Below are 21,860 nucleotides of genomic sequence, written 5' to 3' on the forward strand. Positions count from 1 at the left end.
CTCTGGTGTAGTCATTTTCATTTATTTTTCATTTGAAATACTTTTATAACAATGTACAAACAATGAAACAATGTAGGATCTTTATAATTTTTTTATTACTACTCCTCATTTTACTTTTTTGCTGTTAAGGATGATACCATCGTATTTCTGTTGGAACCACTTCATGGCGTCCTCCTTCGTGAGACGATGGGGGAAACCAACCTTTCCGGTTTTGCGTCTTCTATGAGCAACATTGAAACCTAAAACATACAAAAATAAAGACATAGTAAACCAGGAGTGCAAAATGTAAGGGTAAGATAATGGTTGAAATATTAAATAATAATTTGAGCCTTTGTAAATACACTTCATAAATAAACACATGACCTATAAAGCTCAAATACCATAAAAACCACTCATCTACAACACCAGAGAAATTATGATCCTAAACCTTTTTAATGCATCTTTGCCAGACAATATTCATATGAATGGTACCACTACAATTTTAACTATAGTGAAGTTGCAGGGTAAGTTGATAGCATTGGTGTTAAAGTATTGTCTTTCATTGTTCATTATTATTAACAAAACTGTTCCCAGCCTCAATGAGAGCAATGAATCAGTCACAACTCTCAAAGAGATAAGATTAATATTGCACAAGTATTACAGAGTAAAAGTTAAAGAATTTTCACTCCTGAACAAATGTGCTTCACATTTTAAAAGCTTACATTGTTTCAAATTTCATCATCAATGATTCTGAGATGGATATTTGAAAGTTAAAACAGTTCAGTTTGATTCCATAAAAATACCGAAAAGCATTTTGAATCACTATACTAGCAGACCTTTTAAAATGTGCAATGTGTACAATTTAAAAAGAAGTATACATACCTGGCCTTCCTAGAACAACGTAGAAGTCAAGACCGTAGATACCAATAGAGGGATCATACTTGATACCCAAGTCAATGTGTTCTTGAATACCAAAACCAAAGTTGCCTGTGGCGGAGAAGTTGTCCCTTCTCAATTCGTATTCCCTTACCTAGAATAAATAGCATTTTGTTTTAATTCCTTTTGAGCTTTTGACTACTTAAAAATATGACATGATCATTATGTTCTGTATAGGTTAATATTATATAGGTTTTTTACTTGTAGAACCAATAAATAACTTGTTTTAAATGTTTGTTTTTTCAGGTAATTTTCATTGCATTATTGCAATCATTTCAAGTAAGCAAAAATTTACATTAATAGAAACATCACAATTTTTTATCTAAGTAACTTATTTACCATTAAAGGAAAATAAATACTTTATCTTACTAAAGCAAATGTTTAGATGGATGGATAGATGTTTGTTTGAAGGTATTTCCAAATTGGCTTAACGGATCTTGATGAAATTTGGCATATATATAGAGTATAGACTGTAAGAACACATAGGCTGCTTATTAAATTAGTAAAGTACTTTTTTAATTCTGCGCTAACGGAGTGGCGGGCGACAGCTAGTATTTCCATAAATATAAATACTACAAAATATAATGACATAAGAGATAGTTAAATGTAGTTGAACTATCATAAATAAATCTGTATGGCAAAGCAAAATTTAATTTTAATTTTGTTAAATGTCATTTCCATTAGTATTTTGAGCAGTAAAAAAATAGTACTCAAAAGTTGCAATATGAAATTTTACTATTGCATGAATTTACAAAGGAAAACATATTGAATGGTGATCCTTGAACAATTCATGCTAAAACATTGACATTTTATGATATAACATAAATAAAACAAACAATAACAAAAATAACTATAGATATATACTCTATGTATTCTACATATTGGAGATTAAGAATTGCTTTAAGAATTTGACTACTTACTTTCAGACCCCTTTCAAGGATTTCCTCAGCTTTGGCTCCACGGACCGTGCAATGAACAGCAATCTTTTCATTACGACGGATACCAAAAGATCTCACAGTGTACCTCGCTTTGGAGAACACTGGTTGTTGACCAGTAAGCTGTTCCAACACCTACAACAGACAGTTATCATGACTTTACTTATAATTCTTTGTTATCAATGTGATTGTTGAATTAACATACAAATGTTATTTCTGTTAGTATTCCGAGAAGTAACACATAGTTCCCAGAAATTGCAAATTCAAAATATTTTATATAGCACATTTATATTGAGAAACATAACTTTCTATGATTCTTTTTAAAGATAATTAGTGCATCTCTAACATTACTACACATTTACACTTCGAAAAATTGTAACATTTACAAATCTACTAACGAGTAATTATAGAAATTAATTAATAACAAACCTTAGCAGCACGTGTCAGTCTGTCTCCAGACTCTCCTACACAAATGTTCAGGCATAACTTCCTGATATGAAGATTTCTCATAACATTTTTGGAGTTGTCTTTAGGAGGTTTCTTATCCTTTTTATCTTTCTTAGGTGCGAGCGGTGGTACACGCTGAAAACCATTTGAACAATAATGATTCAATATCACTTGAACATATTTTAAATACTAACATTTGAAACATCGAGTTAGGTTATAACAACATAACACTGTGTAAAATACAAGAACACCATAAATAACTTATTTATAACTTAAAGAGCAAAATATTTCACATATTTCACCATAAATAAACAGTTTATTCATTGGTAAATCTAAGATTCAAAACGATTTTTAATTCCGGTAAATGAAAATCAACCTACCGCCATGATCACAATTTTCTAAAAGAAATGAAGTTTGGAGGGACTGTGTTGCCATAAAGAACTTAAAAATTAGTTCTACACGAACAGAAATTTCCTACTAAAATTTAATTTATTAAGTTAAGCCACTTATGCTCAGAAAACAAATAAATTCATCGCACAAGATGAGAATAATACAAAAATATTGAACTAAGATCATTAAACTTCTTTTTAATAAAATCGAAAACGGACAGGACTTAAACTACTTCAATTTATCTATACTTCACTACTAAAAATATTATAAAGGAAAGGAAAGATTAATATTTCGGCAAAAGATTAAACTCAAAAAACTATGGAACCGCTCTAATTTTTTTTTGTCATTGAAAAGCTATATTTATAATAACCACTAGTTTTTTTTAATTACGCGCGTAAAAAGTCGCGGGCAAAAGCGAATTATTGAATAAAGTACGATAATAACTAAAACAGGTATTTTTCAAAATAAGTTGCAAATGTACCATTTAGCGTTTGATATTTTAAAAGGGTTTTGATTGATTTTTTTCGCAGTTAGCTTTTCATCGGTATAAGTTTTTATGAGAAAAAAAAACTAGGATCAATTCAATATTTGTGTGGTAATTTTAAATCGATGTTATTTTTAAAGCTTTTATTTTATCTCATCTGAAAGTATTATTCTAGCAAAATATCTAAAATTCGCGATTTAATACCTTAAAGTTAGGAAATGCTACGCGATGAAAACACTGAATTTAAAAGTCAAAGCGTACCTAAGCAATAAATAAATCAACAACGAAACAAAGCATAGACTAAAAAAAACATTTTATGCATTTACTTCCATATAGCTGAAAATGACACAAAACAAAAAAAATGGTATAATCACATTTAATTTAGCATTAGCAGTTATTATATTATTATTATTTACATCACTGCACACGTGTAAACATTTTTTTTACTTTAATAAAAATCGTGAAGTTTGTATTTACAACTAAAAGATGGCGTCCTTACTAAAATTTAAATGAACAGTTTTATCCCGCGGGAGCATTTAAGTTCACCAATCACTTATTTTCCAGAAATTGTACCGGACAAAACTAATGAACATCGAGGCATCCTTAAGGGCAACCTTAAATAACTATATTCTTTACAATTACACGTGCGTTATTATGATATTGGTAATTCATATTAAAATATACTTAAGCTATAATATTTTAAATAGAGTTGAAACTACAATAATTTAAATTACAGTAATTTTATTATAAAATGTTATCCGGTGTGTTCCTGATAACTATTCTATTTTTAGATGTATTTATATAAACTAACTGACTGATAATAATGGGTTCACGAGTGAATACATGTCACCTATTATTTAAATCATACTTTTCTTTGTAATTATTAAAAACATATAAATATGTACTTAGCATTTGTCGTCGTGTTAAATAAAATCGCACAAAACCTTTGATCATAAAATTTGAGGAACTACCGGATCCGGAAATAATTCTTGTATACACTGAAACCCCACGTCTATATTTAAAAGTGGATTAAATTTCGACTTACCTACCTTGACATTCACAGACTACCCGATTTATATTTAGTTTTTTTCATACACATGGGTTTGGAAACTTTGAATTCTACTTATTCAGGCTTAAATTATCTTACATTTATCTTTTAAAAACAAACGTATCTGGAAGGTCAATAATTAAACAAATGGAAGATAAGACAAAGAGTAAGAGATTATTAAAGTTTCAGAAAAGGCATCGCTGTCCGGTTTGTAACATAAGTACAAATTCCGATAGTCAATTCGATCAGCATTTAGAAGGCTTTCGTCATCGACATAAAAACATAATTATGTGTAATATACAACACAGAAAACCTGAAAACTACGATTACGACTCTCGGTTTTATGTACCAGCGTTTATTCTCGTTTTTATAACCACTTACTTCTATTGTTACATAATAGTAAAATTATGTACGTAAATGATAATGTTAGCAAATTATCATAATTCATGGCCATTAAAGTACCTTAAATTTCGCGCCACAATTTTAATTGGCGGAGAAGTCGTCCCCAAGCGTTCACGGCTTCTATGCGCACGAACGAACGCGCAGAACAATGAGGTAGCAGCCATTTTATGTCGGTGTCTAAGAAAAACATAATTCGAATGGCCAATCTTAACGAAATTGTGTAATTAGTGCTCTAATTTATGTGTTTCTGCACACGCCACCATTATTAGGTGTTTCTATACTTATGTGAGTAGAATTGAAGTTTTGCTATATATAACGTTAGACAATAAGTATAATGAAACTTAATTTTGCATGTAAATTGAAAATGTAATTAAAAATATTAAACCTATAACTCATTCCCTCCAAAAAGTATGCAATGTGACAGTATATTTAACGCATATACGTATGTATCAGTTAGCGTTGTTTGTTTACAGAAATTAATCTATCTAAACGATTACAAAGTGCGTTTTGCACATTTAATTTTACGCTCAGAATATGACATAACTTTCATTTCTAACAGTTCTAAAAAGCTTTGATATTTTCATTGTTTATATTATTCTTATTGGTGATTTTATACTGGTTCCGTAACTACCGGCGACGCGTAGCCTCTCTTGTATGTTGACGACAAAATTCAATAACGAATTGGCCATTTTATTGATGGCCGGGGGGGAGGTTGGGTGGAGACAGTCAGACAGATTCGGCCATTTAATTTTGAGGAAATAAACTTTTTTGATAGGTTTTGTTCAAATTTGCGTTCTCTAAGTATAAACAATAATATAAATAAGTACTTTCACTATAAGTAAAATCAGTCATAACTTGATTTACATTTCCCTTTCCTCTGAATAAACTGTTCAATACAGTCAATGGCATTTAAATTTAAAATGAATGAACAATTTATTTCATACAATAAATTAGTTTTATTCTTGCAAACCAATATACAGTGAAGTCTTTATTTGGACCATCTAAAAAAAATCAGGTGTTAATATTTGTTTATTTTGCTTTTTGTAATCAAAAACCTATGTTCTTATTAGAAAAATGTGCATCTAATATGTGTGTTAAAATTGTTGTTAAAGCTGCATTTTTTAGTTTTTTTTACTTAATAAAAAAAGATACCCATTTATAAATGTATGTTTATGCTTAAGTAGATTGTAAAGTTGCATGTCTTTAATTTGTATATTTTTTAGCTAAATTTAACTTAATAAAAAACATATGAGTTTTCAAGAATGTATCTGTTATTGTTATTAGAAGCCATGTAAAAGTAGTAGGTTTAATATAATCATTAAATTCTTAAATACAATATTCATGAATTTAATTATCTTGTATTCAAAAATCCAGTAAGATATTGCAAATTTTATAAGTCACTGACTTAATTAAATTTCCTATTTTAATCCTCCCCTTCCCATCCTTTCCTACAAAATAATGAATAGGAAGTAGATAGCAGGTAGAGTTTAGAATCTGCTATTTGACTATTAAATTTAACCATAACCTAGCACAATCTATTGTCTTAGTTGGAATTGTTTAAAGAATTTTGTAAATTTTTACAGTGATCTATACTAATATTATTTGTATCATAAAGAGGTAAGATATTTGTATGCATTGAATAGGATCTAAAACTAATAAACCAATTTAAAAATTCTTTCACTGTTGGGAAGCTATACTATCCCTGGGTGTCAGGCTATGTTTTTTTTTTAATTCCCCAGGGACTGTAGCGGGTAACTGCTAGTCTGCAAATATAAAAACAAAAAACATTAGCCATTGAATAACAGTTGCTTTGCTGACAGCTTTAAACCATTTACGATCTTGTAGATACTCAAAAAGAGGATGTTGCCTGGACAAGTTTTGTCAAGTTTGCTTAATTTACCAAATGCACTGTTTATTGAGTTGCCTTAACATTTTCAAATATCTTATCTATCTATATATATAAAAGAAAGTCGTGTTAGTTACACTATTTATAACTCAAGAACGGCTGAATCGATTTGACTGAAAATTGGTGGGCAGGTAGCTTAGAACCAGGAAACGGACATAGGATAATTTTTACCCCGTTTTCTATTTTTTTTTCCGCGCGGACGGAGTCGCGGGTAATAGCTAGTTACAAATATAACATAGGTAATTTACTACATAATCTTCCCTGGATTATAATAATAGGTAATAGTTTCAGTTGGACATCTTGGTTTTTAAATTCTATAGTGTTGAAATTTCATTTCATTACATTTTTATAGATACAATTAGTAAATAGGAATTTATTGTGCAACTTTAAAGAAACTGATGTTAAATAAAGAAAAAGTATTCTATATCCATTTCTTTTTCGTGATCCCCTGACGTGAGTAGGTCAGAGATTTTAGTACATTTTATTTTCCTACAATTCTTATTATAACAATTTTATATATGTTTTAATTTTGTGCTACATATAAAGGTGCAAGTATTGTTGCAATGTGCGGCATTCACTCTGAGTATGGAAAGATATTCACAGGGAAGCCGCACTGGTACATAGCCTTTTTTGCCACAATATTTGCATCATTATTTTACATTTGCCCATATCCATGTTGTCACCATGTATTAACACATCTCTTAATTTATTAAAATGTAACATAATTAATATTTTCGTCTTTATTTATTCAAGTAGGTGGAGGGAGTTGAGAATGGGGGAGAGTAAAATAGTCCACCATTAGTTTCCCGGCGCACTGGGGTGTGGGCGTTGGGGGTGTGGCGCGGGGCGTGGGGGTCCCCGTGCCGCCCCCCAGCGACCTACTCGCCACTATCTCCATGTTCGAACAACAGATCAAAGCTGAACCTATGAGGTAACTGTTTTACACTACTTACAAGTCATGATAATACAGACAGATCTTCTCAAAGGTTTATTGTTTGAATAGAGTTTATCGAATGTCCCCAAAAAATTAAAAATTAAACAATGTTTCTGAGAAATAATAGTTGTATTTTAAATGTGTATTTTCTAAATAATCTTTGTATTTTCAGCTTCTACACCCCCCATTCACATCACTCAGGACCCCCAACAATAATCCGTTCAGACTCAAACCATGGTGTGATCAATATGAACCAGCATCACCATCAGGAAGATTCCAAAGACAGTCTCATAATACAGCAACAAGTACAACACCAGGAGATGCTAGAGCAACACCAACAGCAACAGGATTTGCAAGCACAAGATGACGAGGCAAGTATCATAGGATATAGAGCTATCCAAGATAGAACGGAGGACATTGTGTTTTGATAATGACACCCCACGATAAGAACTATGTTTGTTTAACACAAATTTTGTTATTGTTGCAGTTAAGCTTTAAAGGTATGGATGATGAAGGGGTCGATATGGACATGGATGGTCAACAATGTTCACAGGTATACACAACATTTTACAAAAGTCTTCATAGAAAATACTAAATTGTCTATATTTTGATTACATAGAGTAGAAACCAATGTTATATGTAATTTTTATACAAGGGCATGGGAGTGGACATGGATTCAGTTCAAACTAAAATGGAGGTGACCAATGGTGGACAATTACCAAGATCTAAGCCTCAAGCCTGTAAGGTAACCTATTTGTGTAATATAAAAAGTACTATAGAAGTATTCTGTTGATCCATCATAAATTTTATTAGATTATAAATGAAAATTTTGAGTTTAATTGAAGTTGTTTTAATCCAAATTACCATTTTCAGGTTTGTGGCAAAGTTTTGTCTTCAGCATCTTCATATTATGTTCATATGAAGCTTCATTCTGGAAATAAACCTTTTCAGTGTACGGTAAGTTCAAACAATTTTTTTAATTATACTCTTGTGTTCACCTAACACATTATGAGGACATTTTGCAAGTCTTTTTATATTATTGCAAATGAGCAAGCAGCCACTCTGTATTAATATTATAATTGTGAATGTTTAGATGGATGAATGGATGTTTGTTTGAAGATATCCCCAGAACGACTCTATTACATAGTCTGGAAGAACACATAGGGTACTTATTAAGTTTTTTTTTTAATTCCGCGCGGAAGTAGTCGCGGGCGATAGCTAGTATGCAATGCTTAAGAAATGTTTCCAAATGTTTTCTATTCGGGTGTAAATTTGTTGTTGTCAGGTTTGCGACGCAGCATTCTGTCGCAAGCCATACCTGGAGGTGCACATGCGCACGCACACAGGCGAGCGGCCATTCCAATGCGACCTCTGCCTCAAGCGCTTCACGCAGAAGTCCAGTCTCAACACGCACAAACGCGTACACACTGGTGAGTACACAAATAACTTCGACTGTTCACAACACTATATGTTAGCCAGGGGTCAGCAACCTTTAGCCCCCCAGAATCACCTTGGACTTTGGCCTCAGGGTCACCTTTGGATCTACTATGGTTTTAAAAGAAATATTTCATTTCGTTAAATTTCTGGTTAAAATTAATCTCATTATTTTCTAAGTCAGTTTGATAAAAAAAAAATGATTTTGATCCATGACGAAAAGGTTGCCGACCCCTGATATAGAATAAAGCTAGATATGGCCCTCTTAACAGTATTATTGAGTTGAAATGGGTAAAATGAGAGCAGATTTTTTTTAAACTTCTTGGAATAGTGTTCAGGTAAATCTCTAGATAAATTATTTTGAATTAACAATTGTTACTTTAAAGGCCAGAGATAAATAATGACACAAAATAACATATTTTCAATGAAATGGATGAAATATTATTTAACCAGTTTTATGGAAGTTAGGCGTTTAATTATACATTTCTACTATTAAAATTATCTGATTAATTTAACTAAAAACTCCCATGTTATTACCATGAGGGGATGAAAAACATGCTTTTAATTGGTTTTATTTTATATTTCTGGTTAAGTCAACCTCCTCCTGTTACCGCGTTCCGCGTATTATTTTTTATTTCGTCCATACTTGCTTGGTAACGCCCTGATTTAACAAAGTATTTATATAAAGTTGATTTTCAAGAATATTATTTCGAATACATATTTTTATATTATTATTGTTTATTTATATACTATAGCTATAGCTTTATGTATTAACATATTTTTATTTTAATTCTATTGAAATAATTTAGTGCAATGATAAAATGTTAGGTATATGTTATTTATGTATTCGAATCGTATGTAAATACTAGAATGTCCCTCCCTATTCCCGATGTAAAGGCCTCTGGACGGAGCTTTTATAGTAGCATTAACATAGCATGTAATTATATTTTTATATCAGGCATGACGTTCGTAAGCAAGACACCGGTGCAAAGTATATAATCAGGATAGTTCAATACATATGCTTAAAATAAAATTGTGAATAGTTTTTGAGTTGTGTCATGTAGAAGTCGATGTAAAAGTATCAGGGCGTCAGGAAGGGTTCGATGATGTGTGGTAAACAGGGGGAGGGTCGGGGCTCGCGGTGGGCGTGCCACTGCCCCCCGCCCACTGCGCGCCCCCGCGGGCTTACAGTCGCGAGGTAACGTGTTGGGGTGTGGCCTGGCTTCAGATGAGCACATGCGCGCGTTGTTGGCGAACGAGCGGCCCCACAAGTGCGAACTCTGTCAGATGCGCTTCACGCAGAGCTCCAGCCTCAACCGACACAAGAAAATACACACGGGTGGGTTGCATCTTCCACACCGCCCACAGGCCTATGTTATACTATTCATTTCCTTTCGGCTCTTTTGTAACTTGACATTGGTAAATGCATATCTGACGTGTGCGATGGTTTCGTTCAGAGGAACACAAACGCGCGCTGCTGGCTAAGGAACGCCCCTACCAGTGCGCCGTCTGCTTTGTGCGATTCACCCAGAAATCGAGTTTGGGCCGGCACGGGAAAATACATACCGGTGGGTCTCTACCTATACAAACTGACTATTAACGCCGTGGCCGATGACACTTCGCGACTTAAACGGTGTCAGACATAGCCTCCCTCCCCCTGAGTGCGAGTGTGAATGCGTAGAAACTAATTAGGCATATGAAATTGTGTGTTGAGAGAATGCCGAAATGTTATATCGAAAATCGTATACCTTATAGAGGAGCACAGACGAGCCCTGTTAGAGAAAGTGCGGCCGTACCAGTGCCACATCTGTTTTATGCGCTTCACTCAGAAGTCCAGCCTGGGCCGACACGGAAAGATACATACCGGTAGGCAACTTGCCCTAAACTCCTTAAGTAGTCAATGAATTTGTTAGCATATAGTGAATGTAGGCACAGGTCAGTGGGCTTGGCGTGTGCGCGACCGTTTATGTAGATTTGTATTGGTATTTCTAGAGGAGCACATCCAATCGCTGATCAACAAAGTGCGCCCCTATCAGTGCGACATCTGTGACAAGTGGTTCACGCAGAAGTCCAGCCTGGGCACTCATAAACGTATACACACCGGTGGGTCCCCTCTTCATTCTTTTTATTATTCATTCGGGTTCCAAGTCACAATTCAAACATGTATCTATCATGTTATAGTTGTTTATTTAATTATTTTACATTATTGCTGTTGTGGCTTAGATACCTTATTTGTGAATAGTTTTAAAGGGCTCCCAACTATCGCGTTCATGTTTTGTTACGATTAGCGATTCGGAAGTGTTTTGAATGATTCGTTTTAATAAAGCTTGTCGCGTGTAAAACGGTTTTCTTTTCTAATAGGGGTTGCACACGCTCAAAAACTATTCACAAACATTTAAAATATAAGCAAGCATGTGTACGTTGTAAGAATTTTCGTTAAAGTAGGCGAGTATTATTTTGATGGACAAGTAAAAGTAAATTCCCTCATGGTAGCGTCTGTCTGTCTGTTTGTCTGGTGGTGCGAGAGCGAGAGAGAGATCGTCGGGTCGATCGGGAGCAGAACAGTGCGATGCGAGAATTATTTGTCCATCGTGGTTTTGTTTTGTTTCTCTGTCCCCGCGCGGGCGCGGCGCAGGCGAGCGGCCGTTCCAGTGCACCGTCTGCCTCAAGTCCTTCACGCAGAAGTGCGCGCTCAATTTGCACGAAAAGATACATACGGGTTAGTAGCCCACATATATTTATACACTGCGACACTCCTTCCGGTGCGGTAGCGTCGACCTGCGCGTCCTCACGCGTCTCATACGTTCTCATTTAGCATCATGCTTCTGTCCTACTTTTCCGTTGCTCGCCTAACCCGTTCATTTACGATCCCTATTTTCGATAGCTTGCCATCTCGTTGCTTTCGACTAACATCTCGACCGTTCAGTAACTCCTTAGAATGCGCGCTTTACCGACTTCTGCACTCGTCCGCAAACCCTCTTTCATTCTCAATCTGCCGGTCACATTCTCATTTTTTATGTAGCGATTCGTTGTTCTTTAACGCACCATTACTTTGAATTCATCATATCTCTTCATGAATATTAATAATATCACAAAAGCGGTAATGCAATCGCCGCTATGACGCACCGATTGGCGCCACAGTATCCGACGTATATCAAAATTGTGGGTCGCGGGGCGAGGGAGAATCGGCCAGTAGGCGGGCGGTCTAGCGTCGGCGACGTGCGTTACTCGCTTTTGTGTGTGCACTGGGCGCAGTGCAAGGGCGTCCTTACACGTGCGGGCAATGCCCGGCGGCCTTCGCACGTCGCCCCTACCTGGACTCTCACATGCGCACGCACACAGGCGAGCGGCCCTATCAGTGCGACGCCTGTCTCAAGCGCTTCACGCAGAAGTCCAGCCTCAATATACATAAACGGACGCACACAGGTGGGTCACAGCCGGCCGGACTGGCGCCCCGCCCGCCCCCTACCGCCCCACACCCACGAATGTTTGTCTCTCCGTCTTCGTCTCCTCTCCAATCTCTCTTCGGCCGCCGCATCGTTGTTTAGTCGCGCGAAGCCGATGCGAGGGTTTGGAGGTGAGTACGCGGCGAGCGGCGAGCGGCGACCAGTCCGCGCCGCAATCTGCGTAGTGCGAGGGCGAGTAGCGCCCTTGCGGGCTCGCCGCTGCTATAATGTATGTGTTGGGCACCAGTCCAGGGCAGACCGTTCCAGTGCCTCTCGTGCCCCGCCGCCTTCACCTGCAAGCAATACCTGGAGATACACACGCGCACGCACACCGGCGAGCGGCCGTATCAGTGCGACATCTGCCTGAAGCGCTTCACGCAGAAGTCCAGTCTCAACATCCACAAGCGAACGCACTCAGGTACGTCGCCGCTCGACGCTAGGGACAAATGAACGATATGTGGGCTGCTAGGTCGCGGGGGTCGGCTGCTCCCACCGGCGCATCGCCGCCACCGTCTGTCTAACCTCCCGCCCCCCACAGTGCAGGGCCGGCCCTTCCAGTGTCTGCAGTGTCCCGCCGCCTTCACCTGCAAGCAGTACCTCGAGATACACAACCGCACGCACACCGGCGAGCGGCCCTACCAGTGCGACGTCTGCCTCAAGAGATTCGCTCAAAAGTCAACACTCAATATACACAAACGAACGCACACAGGTAACATACTCTATCGATGTATTAATAAGACAGTTGTCGGTGCCACATGTTAGGATCTAAGTAAAGATATATGAGATTAGTGTGTAACGGAGGGTGTGTGTATGTGGTCAGTACAAGGGCGGCCGTATCAGTGCATGGAGTGTCCCGCCGCGTTCACGTGCAGGCCCTACCTGGAGATACACATGCGCACGCACACCGGCGAGCGCCCCTTCGAGTGCGACGTCTGTTACAAACGCTTCACACAGAAGTCCACGCTCAACATACACAAGCGTCTCCACACCGGTATGCCCATGCTAATCGGCCTGTTTTTCGTCTGTACAGGGCTTTGTATTTAGTTTTTATATTTCTGTTTGCGAAGTATATATACGCATTTGGCAAAAAAGATATAAAGTCCTGTACTTATGCCGTCGTTTTTAACTATGTTTTTTTTCGAGTGACTGAATGCACTTGAGAATGTTTTGCGCAGAAGACGGCAAACTGCGATAACACAAATATGTTTTTATTTTTAGACACAATGATGTGGCACCGACAACTATCTGATTTATTATATTTTATCATGCGCTACATCATCTCAGTTTTAGTAACATATTATTTTATATCTTAAATTCATTGATTTCAGATCATACTGTCTCATTGCATCTTGCCGTCTTTACAAATTGTTTGCTTTCCTATCATGCTTTTTTCATTGTAATTATTTCTTTTAACATTCATTTGCTATTCTGTTCCATATTTAACATCAATATATTCCAATAACTTTTAAACATTTATATATTTTTTAAAACAAGATTTTTTCTTCCTTTAGGTGAACGTCCATATGCATGTGATATATGTCAGAAACGATTTGCTGTGAAGAGTTATGTAACAGCACATAGGTAAGATACTTTGCTTGTTGGTTTAACAAAATGTTTTATATTTAATATGGAATTACCAAATTTTGAGTGATCGACCAATAGCAAGTTTTTGTATGGACAACAAAAGTTAAACACAGTTTACATTTTAATAGACTTATTTCAAACTTACTGCAGGAATATTTGAATGACTAATTATGGCGAAAGTCAATAAGCGATCTCGATACATTTTTTTTCATCTTAAGAAATTTTAACTAAATTTGAAGCAAATAGATTAAAATATTTGCTTCAAATATTAACAATTTAAAAATATTTACAATAATTTTCCGATCGATCTTAAGAATTGATTATTGGGTTAGGCCTAAAACAGCCACCAGAAATATGGAATGACGCAAAAAGAGCTACATATTATGCTTCTAATGCCCCTCAAGATAGCACTTGCCTTAGGCCCCTTTTGTAAAGATGTGGGTGGAACAGTCTACTTTAAGGGAATATAATTTGTGACCAGGTGGTCGCACGTGGCGGACAAGCCGCTGAACTGTGAGCGGTGCTCGCTAACGTTCACGTCCAAGTCTCAGTTCGCGCTGCACATTCGCACGCACTCAGCCGCTGCCTGCTACGAGTGCAGCGTCTGCGGACGGACATTCGTACGCGACAGTTATCTCATACGGTTAGTGACAGAAATTTGTATATAAGTCATCTTTATAACAACTAGCTTTTACCCACGAATTCGTCTGCACAGAATTAAATAAAAGGGTGAAATGAATTTCATGTGTTACTCGAGACTACGCTCTATATCGAGTTATCAAATGTGGCCGCTTGCTTGTTTGCCAGCTTGTAATATATAAAAAAAATGACTAATGAATTGTATATTTGTGCAGGCATCACAACCGCGTGCACCGAGATAACCACAGCAACATGTCTGCGAACAGCATTGGCAACATGGCCGCCAACAACGCCAACAACTCGAACAACTTTGACACCTCCGGCGTTTGTGACTTAAGGTGACTACACATAAACCATTTTTTCATCTAGCGGTTTAATTTTAAAGTTCGCATGTCTTATATCAGGGATTCCCAAAGTGGTCGATATTGAACTTAAAGCATTGCTAATTCTAATTTTGTCTTCTTCTATTGACCTAAGTCAGAATAAAAAATAATAATAATAATTGATCTTAAAAGTAGGTAATTTGGCCAAAATAGTTTGGGGATCCCTGCCTTATATAAAAGAAAATTTTTAAAAAAATTACTATGGTTAATGTGTTTTTTTTTTTTTTCAGTTTCGTGCCAATGGTGAACCGCTACATGACGTCACAAGGTACACAGGTGTCGATGCAGGACTCCAACAAGATGTCCGCCATGTCGCCGCAGTCCATCGCCTCCATATGTAAGTGGTACTGCTGTTAAATACGAGAAATTGTAAAAAAATATAACCTTACTACCTGTCGGGAAACAAAAATTGGTTAGTTTTGACAATTTTCACCAAAGTGGGAAAATAAGTTCTTAACTATTGGAGGTTAAATAACAAAATTGTTTGATTTTAGTAATATTTTGTGAAATACATGTAAAATAGTAAAATTATATAATTAATATATTGTTGTGTTGTAGCGTCGCCCCCTCCCCCGCACACGCCGACCCCGCAGCCAATGTCCGTACCCATGCGTCTCGCCGACTGATTACCGCAATAGGTGAGTAAGAATAAACTATAATATACTTGCTCTAGGCCTAATTTTAGTCCTAGTTTTTTAGGATTCAAAGATAGACGAATATCCAAGAGAAGTATTCTCTGTAAGTCGGTTTCTCCGTCAATTAAAGGTAGGCAAAGCATCTGCAATTGCGGATGACTACGGATAGCGGTCGCTTCACTATTTTTCTTGCCACCTTATAATAGGTATTTAAAAAAATATACATTAGTGATATATAAAAGAAAGTCGTGTTAGTTACACTATTTATAACTCAAGAACGGCTGAATCGATTTGACTGAAAATTGTGGGCAGGTAGCTTAGAACCAGGAAACGGACATAGGATCATTTTTAACCCGTTTTCTATTTTTTATTCCGCGCGGACGGAGTCGCGGGTAAAAGATAGTTAGTGATATTGCTGATTAATAAATATAAAAATGGTTGTTACAGAATTTTTTAGTTTTTGTGATAAAGTGAATTGTAATTACATTGGTTTAGGGACTTTATCTTTTTGCAACAATGTATGTATAAATGTAAATGTTGTATTTGCAGCTGTCGGTTGTGCAGTGTGCAGCCAGAGTGCAATATTACAACAAGATGGCAGCAGTCAACAGGAGCAGCTATTGCAGCAACAGACATCGCGAGACCGCCCTCTCATATTCAGCGTGGACTTTACACATTTTTATACGAATCCTTTATTTTTTATTGAATTATTTATTTACAATATTGTTCGTGCGGAATGTTCTGGAAGTGGGGGAGAGTGACAGCGGTACCGCCTATTGTGATTATATTCACAACTGTGATTTATCTCCTACCATCACACTGTCATATTAACTCCCGTGATGGCATTCGTAAATCGTTACTTAAAACTCTCATCGTTGTAGATTTTAGGCCTAAATTTTTGATCTCATATTCTAATTTGCTTAGTATTTAAAACTTATTTGGAAATCGTGAATGGCTGACCAGAGGTTCGAAATTCTAAATTGTTAATATTCGGTTGATAGCTTTTCATTAAAACTTCACTAGACGTAGAGTAAACGATATCTTATAGCTGATGCTTTAACTTAGTACGATCATGTATTAACGGAGTTCACTAATTTTATACGACATGTTGTTTAAAATGAAACTATTTTCAATGTGGGCTCGTAGTTATATAGACTCCTAACATATAATCATTAAGAATGCTTTAATATTAATCAGATGTAACATACGAAGGAATAATAAAATACAAGTACAAAATGTATCAGTTGTGCAGCGTCCGAGGCAATAATGATGGCTTCACAAAATTAAATTTAATATGATGTTTATTGGAGTAATCCAGAGAAGTGCCTGTTGCAACGTAAAATTGGCAATATTTTATGAATCGTGTTACTTTCATAGTGGGGTTTCTGACCCCTGACTTCTCGTGTGGCAATAAGATAGACCCGTGACATTTTTTGATATCACTTCGGCCTTGTATTAATAGAGCGTATAATTTGTGAAGCTTCTTACTAAACTTTGTGTGCCTTCTAGCGAATAGCGACGTTAGGCAATATCAGTCGAAACAACTCATCTTACTAAACTTTTGTTTTACTCCAAAAGTTTTGTAAAATTGTGACAAATTATTTAAAGGTTTCTAAACAATGTATATAACATTATTTTATTCCCTTACTTGAAATCGTTCTTTGCGATTGTAATTTTTTTTAATTAAATTTACTTAATAAGAAGTAGTTCTTCATATTATTAATTTAGAGAAAATGTACTAAATTCATAAGTAGACAGCTCTTAAATAATTTGTCACTATTGTACACCTAACTTTTATTGCATACGGTTTTAATGTTCTCCTCTTATAAATTCATTTCAAAGCAATAGTTTTCTTAACTAGAGTGTCGAATAGTGTGTAAAGTAGTGTTATAGTGCAGTAGTCTTCCAGTGTATGGGCTGCGAACGAGCTACGGGGTTCCTTATAGGGATGGTTGGTACTGAATCATCCGATTGATATCGATATTTTAAAATCGATTCTCCCATATCGATATCTTGAAAGCGAGTTTTAGATATTGATGTTTGAAAATCGATACTTTTGTAGCTTTCGAATTTAAGATTACGAATCTATAATTTGGTAAAATTTCAAAAGTTTAAATAGAGCTTATATACTATTTTTATTTATAACAATGTTTTTACAACTACAATTATTAATGAATAGAATTTAAATAGTTGTTCGATTATTTTCAAAATTTTTTATTTCTTTGCAGTGATAGTGGTTATGAGATATATTTTTTTGACGATTGGCTGTCTTTATGTTTAGACAATTTTGTTATGTTCGAGGTAAATCAAAATGGAAATCGATATATTAGCAAGGATATGGTCGATTATCCCAAGTTCCTTATGGTTTGCCATTATTGATATCAAAGATAGATTGGTGCCATTTGTATGTAAAGGATGCGGTAGTGTAAGTTTAGTTAAGTTTGCTGGTCAGGGTTGCAAGTTTATTGTAGGGAACTCAGTCTCATATGTTTATTGCGAACTGCACTTTTTGAATTCGCCGTTTTCTTTATCTCTTTTTATATGACTATATTGTTTTGTTTCCGAATGTGTTGTTGTTTTTTCTATGACATTTTATTTCATCCGCGATGTTGTGTGCGTGTCCATTTGCTGCGGGCGGGAAGTGTAAATATTGCTAGAAACTTTATTCGATTGAAGTTTAAATCGATTCGATATCGATAGTCGGTAGTGCGATACGAAGGCGCGTCCCTAAAGCGGTGCGGACGATATCTGAACTGAAGTGAACATAAATTGGAATTAATCATAGAGTATTTAGTGCAGATGTATACTTTGGGTAATAAAGTCGAAATTTCCTTGTAGATATACACGAGTATGATAATAATAATTAATAATATATACATATGAATGTTGTTTGATAGTCCTCAATATTTTTTTATATTTTGATAGTTCTGTATTTGAAGAATAAAAACACGAGAAAATAGGCCAATATCTCATTTATCATTTAAATAAAGCTGTATGTACACGATAACTTAAGGTCGAAACGACGGATGCATTTAGCTGCCGCTGCATGTGACATGCGAGCAGTGGGTGAGACACTAGTGTTTAAAATTTATCCGCGTCTTTGGAATTAACTTGTTCTTATTAAGTTTTTTTTTTACCAAGCCATTGAGAACAGTATTATTTAGAGAAACTAGAGAAAACTCGGTTTAATGAGTAGTGTAATGCAACCATTTTGTATTTACTATCCTTGAAGAGAAAAATTATGTCAAAATATTTTGTCAATAGATGTAAAGACCGATCGATGTCGTATTATCCATAGATATTAATTGGAAATAGAAACACCAACATAGCAAACTAGTTACATATAAAATATATAGATGTATATCTCATCGCCGCCTCGCTTCCTCTCTGCGGTCGTTGATACGCAATGTTTAGAAATAATATATTTTGTTGTTATATGTTCACTATATCATTGTTTATTCTTGATTATTTTAATACTTTTATCATAAACGGAGCGGGGAGGGGAAGTAGGGGTGACTTGGTCCTATCTAATTACGAGATAAACTCTCGATGTACCCTCATTGTGAGGTCGTAGTGATAGGAGTGTATTTGGTAAAAGATTAGGACCCCTCCTTTATATAGCTACGAAGATGTATGGATTGCTTAAGATATGATAATTTTTTCAACATATAAAACTAAGCGATTCATATATCTTGGTTGTTCAACTATTTTACATACCGATTGTAGTTACTTTAGTGTAATACTGAACTTTGGATTTACGTAATCGTAAAATTTTGGTTATAGTTGTTTATATTTTTTTAAACTTTATCTACTTATTTTTTTGTCAACCGTAGAAAAAGACTGAATTGCAAAAAAAATATCCACACCGTCGTATAAGAATACTCATCAGTAAAGAGAAAAAAAAATAATATTGGCATGATTTTTGGATTGTTTTTTTTAATTACGTTTTGTCGTTGATATCGGTTGTGGTGTTGGACCAACCTTCGTTTTTTTTTGTATCCTACCTAACTTGTAATGTTTTGGTATGAGACAATTCGTTTAAAGAAATCGTACATATCCTTACCCTTGTGTATGTATAGTTTTACTGCTGGCAGTGTTGTATGTCCGTTCGTCGCAATAAGACACTTTATGTGAACTTAACAATTGGTGCTTTTGAAAGGATATCTGTAAAAATATTACGATTTTGTATACTGTAATATTTTTCATTTATCTCACATTTATAATTTTTTTAATCTATGTCCGATTGTGCAAATTTTTTTTTGTAATTGTAAATTTTTTTATTTCATATTTTATATTATTTACAAAATATTTTCGAATTGATTTTATTATTTTTTAATTTTATGATTTATGAGATATATTCATGTTTGTAATTTACAAACTAAAATGTATGTAAACAAACTGCTAAATTTAGCAAACTAAGCTAAAAAAACAGTTTGATTGTTTGAAACGTATATATTCATCATTATCTGGAATGTTATAAAGTTATTTGGTCATTTTGTAAAATAACTATAGCATGTTTGTTCTCATAGAGTGTCTTGTTTGTAAGCCGGACTCGCAGCCTCCGCGGTTCACAGATCGTGTTAGAGTTGAAGATGTAACAGTGATCTTATGTAATCATTATGTCTAAGATACAATAAACAATATTTAGTTGTACCGTTAGAATTACGCGATCTTCCGCTTTGCCAACATATTGCGTTGCTTCAATCATAAACATACGTGAGTACAGCCTAAGGATTTTAACGTTTTTTTTTTATATACTGAGAGCTATTTCTAAGTCACTGATTTTTTAAGATTTGTAGATAATATATGTGTAATGAAAATATTTTAAACGGCTATGAGCCGTGATAAACAAGTTTTGGAGTATTTTACATACATTTTAATTCAAATTATTATTAAAAATCCAATGAACAAAGATCATGGCATGATAGTGTTTTTGCGGTCATTTAGTGATAGCTCTACAGAGTTTTGATGACCAATATTTTTTAATTGCAACTGTTTTTTTTTTGTATTGTTAAAATTTTTAGGCTAGTTTATATTTCTATATAAGTTAGATTTGTTAACTGTGGTGTGTTTACATTGCACATGAAAGTAGCTCCTTTACAGCCTCCTTTACGTACGTTTCCTTTTATTATAGTCTAAAGATGTGATAAATTTTATAATTAGTTTTTATTTAAGGAGCTGATTACACCTAAAGTCTATTTACAGGATGTCTAAAAAAATAACTAATCTATTTTTTGGAAAGTGTTATGTTTATTTTTTAGTTATAGTTTAAGGTTAAAAGCATTTTATCAGAGTATTTTAATAGCATTTTACAAACTATTTTATTCGAAATAATCAAAAACTGGTTTATTAAAAACAAAACATTTGTGTGTTTAAATGTAACATTTTTGTAATTGGTCATTGGTTAAAAAATAATTCATTTCAATTAACTATCTAATTATATATATTTCAGATTTTAGTATGTAATTAGTATATATAAAGTAACACCCTTTATATTGTGATGCACAAACCTTGTCATATTTGAATCAGTATTGTTTTTTTTTTCAATAGTATGGCTGGTCCAGTATTTAGTCCCATGACTGACAACCAAGTTAACAAGTAGCCAAGTAGAATTAAAAAGATTTAGGTGTCGTCATCGGCTTAAACTGAAAATGGTGTTGTAATCGTTTACCTTTAGTGTACCAACAGAGGTAAAGAGGCTGTAAGGATCTGTATGTAGTCAGCATTATGTATATGCTTTAATGTGATTTTTTAAATGTACTCTTTATTATATTAGTATCATCATTCTTATATAATTAGCGAACTAACAAAGCGTTTCTAATGTTTTTTTTTTTCAATTCATAGTGATTTATATTTTGAGATCAAAATAAATACAGAGTTTATTTAATTTTATGAAAAATATACATTGTGTAAAATTTATTCATTAGTCGCCCACGTGCGGGGCTCAAATAAAAAAAAAGAAACTATATGAAATGCAAAATAACAAGTCACGATTCTTTTAGAGGTCGCCATGTAGTGGAGAAAAATAAACGTGCCATGATATTTGTGGCTAGATATTTCTTTTATTTCATCTCTGCTTACCCTCGATATCCTTTAGTGTAACGATATAGTTCCCAATGTTGAAACAATCATTGAAAAAACATCGTCATCATTTTCATTTGTATATATAAAAACTAAAAATATTTCTGAACGTATGTTTTGGTAGTGAAAAACCGAATTCAAAGGTTCAATGTAACTGGTGAATAAAAGAAAATTCTTATTTAATAAGTTTATTAAGA

General features: G+C 34.8%; 2 protein-coding genes across 16 annotated transcripts; one reads left to right on the forward strand and one right to left on the reverse strand.

The window, feature by feature from the left end:
* Window positions 1-75: 75 nt before the first annotated feature.
* Window positions 76-2,753, reverse strand: LOC106720952 (60S ribosomal protein L11). The gene is made up of 5 exons (XM_014515758.2): window positions 2,678-2,753; window positions 2,280-2,432; window positions 1,836-1,985; window positions 862-1,009; window positions 76-239 (listed from the first exon to the last, which is right to left on the reverse strand). Exons 1-5 carry the CDS (start codon window positions 2,681-2,683, stop codon window positions 106-108), a joined length of 591 nt encoding a protein of 196 aa, XP_014371244.1. The 5' UTR covers window positions 2,684-2,753; the 3' UTR covers window positions 76-105.
* Window positions 2,754-4,560: 1,807 nt separating this feature from the next.
* Window positions 4,561-16,797, forward strand: LOC106721031 (zinc finger protein 271). Of its 15 annotated transcripts, none has more exons than XM_045681237.1 (22): window positions 4,561-4,906; window positions 7,281-7,458; window positions 7,634-7,832; window positions 7,949-8,014; window positions 8,117-8,206; window positions 8,335-8,418; window positions 8,747-8,891; window positions 10,124-10,234; window positions 10,353-10,463; window positions 10,651-10,761; window positions 10,888-10,998; window positions 11,531-11,614; window positions 12,151-12,321; window positions 12,589-12,759; window positions 12,880-13,050; window positions 13,162-13,332; window positions 13,853-13,922; window positions 14,407-14,568; window positions 14,780-14,902; window positions 15,178-15,284; window positions 15,506-15,585; window positions 16,132-16,797. In XM_045681237.1, exons 2-21 carry the CDS (start codon window positions 7,424-7,426, stop codon window positions 15,571-15,573), a joined length of 2,361 nt encoding a protein of 786 aa, XP_045537193.1. In that variant the 5' UTR covers window positions 4,561-4,906; window positions 7,281-7,423; the 3' UTR covers window positions 15,574-15,585; window positions 16,132-16,797. The 15 variants fall into 15 exon arrangements, with proteins under 15 accessions (XP_045537193.1, XP_045537206.1, XP_045537197.1 ...); XM_045681238.1 differs by having other exon boundaries at window positions 4,563-4,906; window positions 12,238-12,321; XM_045681241.1 differs by lacking the exon at window positions 10,124-10,234 and having other exon boundaries at window positions 4,562-4,906.
* Window positions 16,798-21,860: the final 5,063 nt, after the last annotated feature.

Source organism: Papilio machaon, chromosome 15, assembly GCF_912999745.1.
Source record: "Papilio machaon chromosome 15, ilPapMach1.1, whole genome shotgun sequence".
NCBI classification, from domain to species: Eukaryota; Metazoa; Arthropoda; class Insecta; order Lepidoptera; family Papilionidae; genus Papilio; species Papilio machaon.

What these genes read in the sequence shown, in the direction of transcription:
- LOC106720952 (XM_014515758.2), bottom strand. An exon ending in GACTGACACGTGCTGCTAAG is followed by an intron (nt 1,986 to 2,279) that starts GTTTGTTATTAA and finishes TGTCTGTTGTAG; the next exon opens with GTGTTGGAACAGCTTACTGG. An exon ending in CGTTGTTCTAGGAAGGCCAG is followed by an intron (nt 240 to 861) that starts GTATGTATACTT and finishes TGTATGTTTTAG; the next exon opens with GTTTCAATGTTGCTCATAGA.
- LOC106721031 (XM_045681237.1), top strand. Translation starts at nt 7,424, where the DNA reads ATGTTCGAACAACAGATCAAAGCTGAACCTATGAG. An exon ending in CTAAGCCTCAAGCCTGTAAG is followed by an intron (nt 8,207 to 8,334) that starts GTAACCTATTTG and finishes TACCATTTTCAG; the next exon opens with GTTTGTGGCAAAGTTTTGTC. An exon ending in GCACGAAAAGATACATACGG is followed by an intron (nt 11,615 to 12,150) that starts GTTAGTAGCCCA and finishes CACTGGGCGCAG; the next exon opens with TGCAAGGGCGTCCTTACACG.